This window comes from Oncorhynchus nerka, linkage group LG9b (assembly GCF_034236695.1).
Source record: "Oncorhynchus nerka isolate Pitt River linkage group LG9b, Oner_Uvic_2.0, whole genome shotgun sequence".
In the NCBI taxonomy this organism is placed as follows: Eukaryota; Metazoa; Chordata; class Actinopteri; order Salmoniformes; family Salmonidae; genus Oncorhynchus; species Oncorhynchus nerka.
In genome coordinates, this window is record NC_088424.1 from 6,947,118 (window position 1) to 6,956,838 (window position 9,721).

Genomic DNA, 9,721 nt, shown 5'->3' on the forward strand with positions numbered 1-9,721 from the left:
TATGAAATATTTTTTTCTTTACATAGTTGAATGTGCTGACAACAAAAATCACTGAAAAATTATCAATGGAAATCAAATTTATCAACCCATTGAGGTCTGGATTTGGAGTCACACTCAAAATTAAAGTGGAAAACCACACTACAGGCTGATCCAACTTTGAAAACAAGTCAAAATGAGGCTCAGTAGTGTGTGTGGCCTCCATGTGCCTGTATGACCTCCCTACAATGCCTGGGCATGCTCCTGATGAGGTGGCGGATGGTCTCCTGAGGGATCTCCTCCCAGACCTGGACTAAAGCATCCGCCAACTCCTGGACAGTCTGTGGTGCAACGTGGCGTTGGTGGATGGAGCGAGACATGATATCCCAGATGTGCTCAATTGGATTCAGGTCTGGGGAACGGGCGGGCCAGTCCATAGCATTAATGCCTTCCTCTTGCAGGAACTGCTGACACACTCCAGCCACACGAGGTCTAGCATTGTCTTGCATTAGGAGGAACCCAGGGCCAACCGCACCAGCATATGGTCTCACAAGGGGTCTGATGATCTCATCTCGGTACCTAATGGCAGTCAGGCTACCTCTGGCGAGCACACGGAGGGCTGTGCGGCCCACAAAGAAATGCCACCCCACACCATGGCTGACCCACTGCCAAACCGCTCATGCTGGAGGATGTTGCAGGCAGCAGAACGTTCTCCACGGCGTCTCCAGACTGTCACGTCTGTCACATGTGCTCAGTGTGAACCTGCTTTCATCTGTGAAGAGCACAGGGCGCCAGTGGCGAATTCGCCAATCTTGGTGTTCTCTGGCAAATGCCGGTGTAAGCACAACCTCCACCTGTGGACGTCAGGGCCTCATACCACCCTCATGGAGTCCGTTTCTGACCATTTGAGCAGACACATGCACATTTGTGGCCTGCTGGAGGTCATTTTGCAGGGCTCTGGCAGCTCCTCCTTGCACAAAGGCAGAGGTAGCAGTCCTGCTGCCCTCCTACGGCCTCCTCCATGTCTCCTGATGTACTGGCCTGTCTCCTGGTAGCGCCTCCATGCTCTGGACACTATGCTGACAGACACAGCAAACCTTCTTGCTACAGCTCGCATTGATGTCCCATCCTGGATGAGCTGCACTACCTGAGCCACTTGTGTGGGTTGTAGACTCACACAGACCGCCAGCATTCAAAAGTGACCAAAACATCAGCCAGGAAGCATAGGAACTGAGAAGTGGTCTGTGGTCACAAACTGCAGAACCACTCCTTCATTGGGGGTGTCTTGTTAATTGCCTATAATTTCCACCTGTTGTCTATTCCATTTGCACAACAGCATGTGAAATTTATTGTCAATCAGTGTTGCTTCCTAAGTGGACAGTTTGATTTCACAGAAGTGTGATTGACTTGGAGTTACATTGTGTTGTTTAAGTGTTCCCTTTATTTTTTTGAGCAGTGTATATATATTTTTTTAAATCATTCTTTTGATACCCTAAAATTCCAAATCAAACACCTAAAGTATCCATAGCATGACCACCTTAAAAAAAGTCCATGTTTGCTCAGCAAAACTCCCCCTCCCCCAAAGTCTTAAACTTAGTGTTCAGAGAGTTCTGCATTTTTTAACACCTGTAAGTTCCATTTCCTGCGATCAACAACAACAAAAAATACCCTTTAAGGTTGTGTTGCCTGGCTTTAAAAATAACAAATTAGTAAAAAATATATACAGAACCAGACAAAAGGTTGTACATACCTACACATTCAAGGGTTTTTCTTTATTTTTTACTAGTTTCTACATTGTAGAATAATAGTGAAGACATCAAAACTATGAAATATCACATATGGAATCATGTAGTAACTAAAAAAAGTGTTCAATCAGATTCTTCAAAGTAGCCCTTTGCCTTGAGACCGCTTTGCACACTCTTGGCAATCTCAGCCAGCTTCACCTGCAATATTTCTCCAACAGTCTTGAAGGAGTTCCAATATATGCGGAGGTCATTGTCCTATTGTGAAACAAATGATAGTCCCACTAAGCGCAAACCAGATGGGATGGCTTATCGCTGCAGAATGCTGTGGTAGCCATGCTGGTTAAGTGTGCCTTGGATTCTAAATAAATCACAGACAGTGTCACCAGCAAAGCACCCCCACACTATCACGGTGGGAACCACATATGCGGAGATCATCCAATCACCTTCTCTGCATCTCACAAAGAAAGCAGTTGGAACCAAAAATCTCAAATTTGGACTCATCAGACCAAAGGACAGATTTCTACCAGTTTAATGTCCATTTCTCGAGTTTCCTGGCCCAAGCAAGTCTCTTCTTCTTAGTGCCCTTTAGTAGTGGTTTCTTTGCAGCAATTCAACCATGAAGGCCTGATTCACAAAGTCTCCTCTGAACAGTTGATGTTGAGACATGTCTGTTACTTGAACTCTGTGAAGCATTTATTTGGGCTGCAATTTCTGAGGCTGGTAACTCTAATGAACGTATCCTCTGCAGCAGAGGTAACTCGGGGTCTTCTTTTCTTGTGGCGGTCCTGATGAGAGCCAGTTTCATCATAGCTCTTGTTGGTTTTTGCTACTGCAGTTGAATAAACTTTCAAAGTTCTTGATATTTTCCGCATTGACTGACCTTCATGCTTTAAAGTGATGATGGTCTGTAATTTCTCTTTGCTTATTTGAGCTGTTCTTGCCATAATATGGACTTGGGTCTTTTACTAAGTAGGGTTATCTTCAGTATACCAACCCTACCATGTGACAACACACATGATTTGTTCAAACATACAACGCATTAAGAAGGAAATAAATTCCACAAATTAACTTTTAACAAGGAACACCTGTTAATTGAAAAGCATTCCAGGTGACTACCTCATGAAGCTGGTTGAGAGAATGCCAAGAGTGCGCAAAGCAGTCATCAAGGCAAAGGGTGGCTACTTTGAAGAATCTCAAATATATTGTCATTTGTTTAACACTTTTTTTGGTTACTACATGATTTCACGTGTTATTTCAGTGTTGACGTCTTCACTATTATTCTACAATGTAGATAACAGTACATAAATATATAGTGGCGCAGCCCGTCCACAAGATGGAGCAGGGTTAATGGTTAGACGAATTGACAGGAACGGTTACTAAAGTGTGCCTTTGTCCTCCTGTTTCATGGCCAGTTATATGGTTTTGTTCACATGCTAGGTTGTTTTTCAATGTTCGTTTGAGATTGATGCAATTATCTGCTGCTAGGAAGACAACGCAGTACGAGATAATTTTAATCACAGAGAAGTGAGTGCCCAAGTTACCACGGTAATGACCCATCCCTTAAAGGGATTCTTGATTGCACATGAATCACTCCCAAAAACTTTTCTTCATGAACTTTGTCATTGTTCTCCTAGTTGTATTTGTGTGCTCGTTTCTACTTAGGAGCACATCATGTCCTCCTTGTAAAAAACGCAAGCACAGACAGAGCTTTGAACTAAAAAAATAAATAAGCCATATCACTCAGCATTTTGTGGCAGGCCATGCACTTTGTTGATTCCTGATATTCAGTTGTAGAACTTATTCTGTTTTTATTATTGGATCTAAATTATTTATTTTAACATACATTGGTTAAAAGACGCCGGTCACAAATTAAACAATATAGCCCACTACTTCTTACTAGTAATACATTTATTGTTTTTGAAGAATTTAAAAGCATGCTCATGTTTTTTTGTGATTTTTGGTGTAATTATGGAGCAAATAATATTTGTCTGGTAAAAAGTGACTGGTCGATTTTTTTATTTTTTTTTATACAGTGGCTGGTGGACCAAAAAGTTTTTTCCCAACCCTGGGTGTCACCATGGAAGGCAAAAACTTGAAAACAGTTAGTTTAAGGGCTGTGGTAGAAAACTAATTATGAATTATGAACATCAGTTTCTCCACAATACTAACCTAATTGACTGTGAAAAGAAGGAAGCCTGTACATAATTAAAATATTCCAAACCATGCTGCAAAAAAATTGGCAAAGCAATTAACTTTTTGTCCTGAATACAAAGTGTTATGTTTGGGGCAAATACAATACAACACATTACCAAGTACCACTCTCCATATTTTCAAGCACAGTGGTGGCTACATTCTGTTATGGGTACGCTTGTAATCGTTAAGTACTAGGGAGTTTTTGAAGATAAGTAACGGCATGGAGCTAAGCACAGGCAAAATCCCAGAGGAAACGCTGGGAGACAGCAAGACAATAACCTAAAACACAATGCCAAATCTACACTGGAGATGCTTACCAAGAAGACAGTGAATGTTCCTGAGTGGCAAAGTTTAACGTTTTTACTTAAATCCACTTGAAAGTCGATGGCAAGACCTGAAAATGGTTGTCTATCAATGATCAAGAACCAATTTGACAGAGCTTAAAGAACTTTGAATAGAATAATGGGCAACGGTTGCACAAACCATTTGTGGAAAGCGCTTAAGAGACTTACCCAGAAAGACTCACAGCTGTAATTGCTGCCAAAGGTGCTTCTAGACAGTATTGACTCAGGAGTGTAAATACTTGTGTAAATGATACATTTATGTATTTAATACTAAAAACATGTTTTCACTTTGTCATTATGGGGTATTGCATGCAGATGGGTGAGAAAAAAATGTAATCCCTTTTAAATTTAGGCTGTAACAACAAAATGTGGAATAAATCAAAGGGTATGAATACTTTCTGAAGGCACTACCTTATGCTACTTTCCATGATGTGGACAGTATGTGTTACTACACTACACATGCTGACATTTTGAACATATCGAATTGGGGGGAATTACACATCCTTTTAACCTCAGATCGGTGATGTTAGTATAGAAGTTTATGGTCAACACAATGACAAGATCAGCTGTTAAAAACAGATACATTTCTTTGGTTTTGTACTGTTAATTTTGCCACACACACACTGGAGAACACAGCAATCATTTTCTTCTCAAAATGGCACAGATAATTCTGGGCGGTCTCTCTATAAAAGTCACTGACCGCACACCAATACTAACACTCAAGTAACAGCCAACCCTTGTCAGCGTTAATATCCTATGCCAGGTTCGTTGAAGTCCAAAAATTGAAAAAGTGGTTTGTTCCCATTTCCGTATTGGCAGCTCCCGAAATTGACATCCAACATTCCAAAATATAGATAGCAGCCTTCTACATATCCTCATCTAACCAACCATATATAGATTATTCCAAGTTTCTATGCTGTCTTGGTATAATGTTAGTTTAAACAGCGCATACAACTAAGGTGACCACATTTAAAATACCCAAATACGGGACAAAGGGATGATTTTGCAGGACAGTGTAGCCTTCATGAATAAAACACTTTGGCAGCACCAACATGATAACCTGTCCGTATTGGTAACCCCCTTGAAACAAAATGCAACCATTCAAAATGTAGCTGGTGGTCCTCTACAAGTCCTAAACCAATGAGATATAGATATATATATAATTCCCAGATTGCCTGTGGTTTTTCAGTAATGTAACTTTGAACAGGACGTGCAACCTGACTTACACCCCCCCTCTTGTTCTATTGATTTCAACATTATATCGATATGTGTGATTTAGGGCTGGGCAGTATACTGTATTTTATGACATACTGGTATTGATTCAGGGACCGGTTTGGGTTTTTACTTTACCTTCTATACCGGGATTTGAATGTTTGGTTTGTTAAATGTGATACGCCATGTGTAATGTCAATTTTTATAGTTTAATTCGCTACTTGAGTCATCTCTCTCCGCGCCACTTTCCACACAGACCTAGCCACGCCCCCTGTCACTCAAGGAGCGCATTTGATGTTCCTCAACCACGAGACACTTGCGTTCAGTCTGCATGATCAATGCAGCACATGCAACAATGTTGATGACAACAGTGTTGTTTTCACTTTGCTTCTTAATATAAATCCACTAGCGTTCTATAATGACTATTAGTTTGTGTTTCTTACATTAGCAAACAGCTAGTTAGTCTTTTCTTAGCAAGTTGCCCTAAAGCCGCTAATGCTAACAGCTGGCTAGCTAATAAATGTACTGAGTAAGAGCAAACATAGATAGCTATTACAGCCTGATAATACCAGTGATGGTGTAGACCTAAATCAGCATGTTGTTTGTGCAACAGTATCTTCTAAATCAATGAGGAATATGCAAAGCAAGAATATGTTAGCTACATGAAGTATCTAAGAAAAAACATGCAATGAAGCCAAAAGCTTATAAGGTCCCCTAGGAAACACTTAGCAACACTTTAGTTCCTACCCTGTCACAATAACTCCTCCCTGGCATTTTAATTTGTTGTCATCTCAAACACTGTATTCTAACTACAGAATTAGAATAGTCATTCTACTTCCATGATTCCAACAGTTTTGCTGTAATTCACAAGTCAAATCGCAATTGCAACATTTGGTTAAAAATAAGTCCTAGATTATTTGCCCGTATCGTGCAGCCCTACGTGGCAGTGTGGACATTATCTCAATTGAGCAGTGGTGTAAAGTACTCTAGTAAAAATGTCTCAAGTACTACTTAAGTAAAAACACTTAAGTACTTAAAGTTTTTTTTGTATTTTGCAGCTCATTCTGTAGTTTTGACCTAATAATGTAAACTCCTGTATAAAATGTAAGTACCATTAATATTTAAATTCCTAAAACATACACTGAAAATGATACTGTTGCTGCTTCCTGACTTTTTGATTTATGGCCAAGTGTCAAAACACCAGTTTTAGATGTCCAAATTCATAATCAATATGCTGAAATAAGTTGTGGTATTTTGAAGACCAAAACATAAATGTTACTCCCTACGAACGTTTCACACTAAATTAGTACCTTCTAAACTGCACACGCACCATTATTTACCAAGCGTTATAGATTAGCTTGTTCTACTGAAGGGCCTAAAATTAACCAGCCAAATGCAGGTAGATTTTGGCAGTGGTGGGTACGTTGGCGGATGTTCAGGGCACCATTTCACTCACATTTATGAACGAAAATAGTCAAGTATGACCCCACATTTATAGTCAAATAAATGCTGCAGTAGCAGTTTTCAAAGTATTTCTGCCGTTTTGTTTCATAACTGGTCAATTAATTGCACAAAGTCAAAGAACGATGAATCCTATATAGCCTATTCCACCTCACGCTGCAACACTGCCTGGCTGGGGGCTGTGTGCATGTGAAGAGCTGAGAGAAAGTTTCATTTTTAGAAGCGCACAGGTATAAAAGTTGGTCTAATTTACTTGAAAGGAAAGTCTACTGAAGTGAGACTTTGTCCTTGTGTTTCTCAGCTATTTACATAGAAAAATTATCTTGCTTGTGAAAACAAAACTATGTTTGAGTTCCAACTGCTCGCAAAGAGAAGACAACGCAGACTCAATCTCACAGGCACAAACATGACGAGTCAATAACATTGCGCCCTTAAAGGGGCAGGCAAACATGTGTCTCATCTGTGATATTTTGGTTAAAAGACTCAAAAAGTCACAAAAAATGCAATTAAACAATATACCACATTACTTCTTACTAGTAATACATGTATTGTTTTAGAAACATTTACAGAGCATGCTCATCTTTTTTTGTTGGTGTAATTTGAGCAGGGAAAAGATATATTTTGTCTGGTAAAAAATCTGAGTGACTTGTAGATTTTAAAATGTAACTGCCAGTGACTGGTGGACCAAAAAGTCAATTTGCCCTGTTCTACTGTAATCAATAGCGCATGCAAATGAATCACTCTCATTGATATTGTATTGAAATCATTCGCACTCTTCTAACACAGCATCTCCCTAACGTGATCCTGGGCCCACAACGCAGCTGATTTAAATGACCAACTCTTCATCAAGCTCTGATCATTTGAAATCAGCTGGGGGGGAAAAAACATCTGGGGGGGTGCCCAGGACAAGTTTGGGAAGCTATGTTCTAACAGACAAACCTCAATGAACTTGGACACACTACATGTGTTGACAAATGACAACCTGTTGTATGTAGCCATTTATCAACTTATATATGTGAGAAAATGATGGTCAATACGGAAAAGGAAACCGTTTTCACAGGATAATTTCAACCAATCACCACCTTACACCAGTTTCTAAATAGCGACCACGGTTGCATTTCCTTTGAATGATAGTTTAACCCTCAAATTCATGAGGCCAGAGATTTACGGGAGGAGCGGCCGATTTTATTTCCTAGCCACAGTGGTCTGAAAATGACAGTTACGTTTAAGTCCCACTACAGACTGGCGCGTATGACAAAAACACTGGTACTAAACCAAAGTTATTGATCCGTTTTAAGCAATGGAATTTTGAGCTCGTTATGACTATAAACGTGATACTAACATCACCAATCGGAAGTAAAAATGTGTATTTCCTGTTCTTGTGTGTTGATAACGTCAGTCAAACGTAGTAACACTTCCTGTCCACCATAGGGACACTAGCGTAATATAATGAAATATGTCATAGTAACTCAACACATCTTTCTACCTACTTTAACCATGGAGTAAGGCTCATAAACACAATTTAACCAGGAGCTCTATGTCAGAGCGTCAGTCGCCAGAGTATGTGTAGCAGGCTGATCGTTCGACCTCCCTAGCTACTAACGTTACTCGTTCACCTCAGCTATGACAGACTGTATTGACTAGTTAGGTAGCTAGTTAACTACATCCAGCCGACTTGGAGAGCTAGCTAGTTGGCGCCTACCCAGTTTCGCGAGTGACGGTACTACTAGTAACTAACGTGAGTTAACTACTATTATCGAAAGAAGCAAGTTCGTTGGTTAGTACCTAGCGAACGAATGTTAGCTTCATAGTTAGCTAGGTCTATAAATCCCGCTCTTTGCTATCTAGCTAACTAACGGTACTCAATTCACATTTACTCGATAGTAACGTTAGAGAGCTAAATAGCGTTTGGGTTTGTAATGGCTAACTAACGAGCCAGTGTCAGGCTGGGTTAACAAACTAACTAGCTAGCCACCTAACGTTAGCCAACTGAATAAGGGAACAGGATGAGTGCAGGACAAGCTTGTACTGTACGCATTCAACGATGAGCTGTTCAAAATATGGTCAATAAATCCCTTTTAACCATCAGAGTTTGACCATTGGTGTAAAATATAATCGAAAAACAATGCTATTCGATTTATTTACCGCAGAAACTGCCACCGCCATGAAGCACACCTTTCAGCACAGGGCGACGCCAATGAGGAATTCTTCTTCTATGAAGTTTATTGGCTCCTAGCAACCAACTTCAAAGGTGCATTACCGCCACCTACTGGACTGTAGGAATCAGGTCCGGTTGCATCAGCTACACGTAAAGGCGTCCTCATGTATTTATTTGTATTTAATTTTTATCATCTTTATTTAACAAGGCAAGTCAGTTAAAAAAAAACAATTCTTAATTACAATGACAGCCTATCAAAAGGCAAAAGGCCTCCTTTTGGGATTGGGAATAAAAAATATATATATTGGACAATAAATTCATAAAAAATCCTACAATGTGATTTTCTGGATTTTTTCCTCATTTTGTCTGTCATAGTTGAAGTGTACCTGTGATGAAAATTACAGGCCTCTCTCATCTTTTTAAGTGGGAGAACTTGCACAATTGGTGGCTGACTAAATACTTTTTTGCCCCACTGTAAATGCATGAGAGAGCTTCCTACTGCCTGAGCTATGTTGTTGATGTAAATTGAGAAGAGCATGGGGCCTAGGATAGAGCCTTGGTGTACTCTCTTGGGGACAGTCAGTGGCTGAGACAGCAGATGTTCTGACTATATACCCTGCACTCTTTGAGAG

The 9,721-nt window shown here is 40.1% G+C and overlaps 1 protein-coding gene across 1 annotated transcript in view; it reads right to left on the bottom strand.

The window, feature by feature from the left end:
* puf60a (poly-U binding splicing factor a) overlaps positions 1-9,175 on the bottom strand; it is a 62,344-nt gene extending 53,169 nt beyond the window's left edge. Inside the window, exon 1 of the mRNA XM_029642269.2 lies at positions 9,077-9,175. Within this exon, the coding sequence (XP_029498129.1) occupies positions 9,077-9,097 (21 nt within the window). The 5' untranslated portion in view covers positions 9,098-9,175. The remainder of the gene's footprint in view (positions 1-9,076) is intronic.
* Positions 9,176-9,721: the final 546 nt, after the last annotated feature.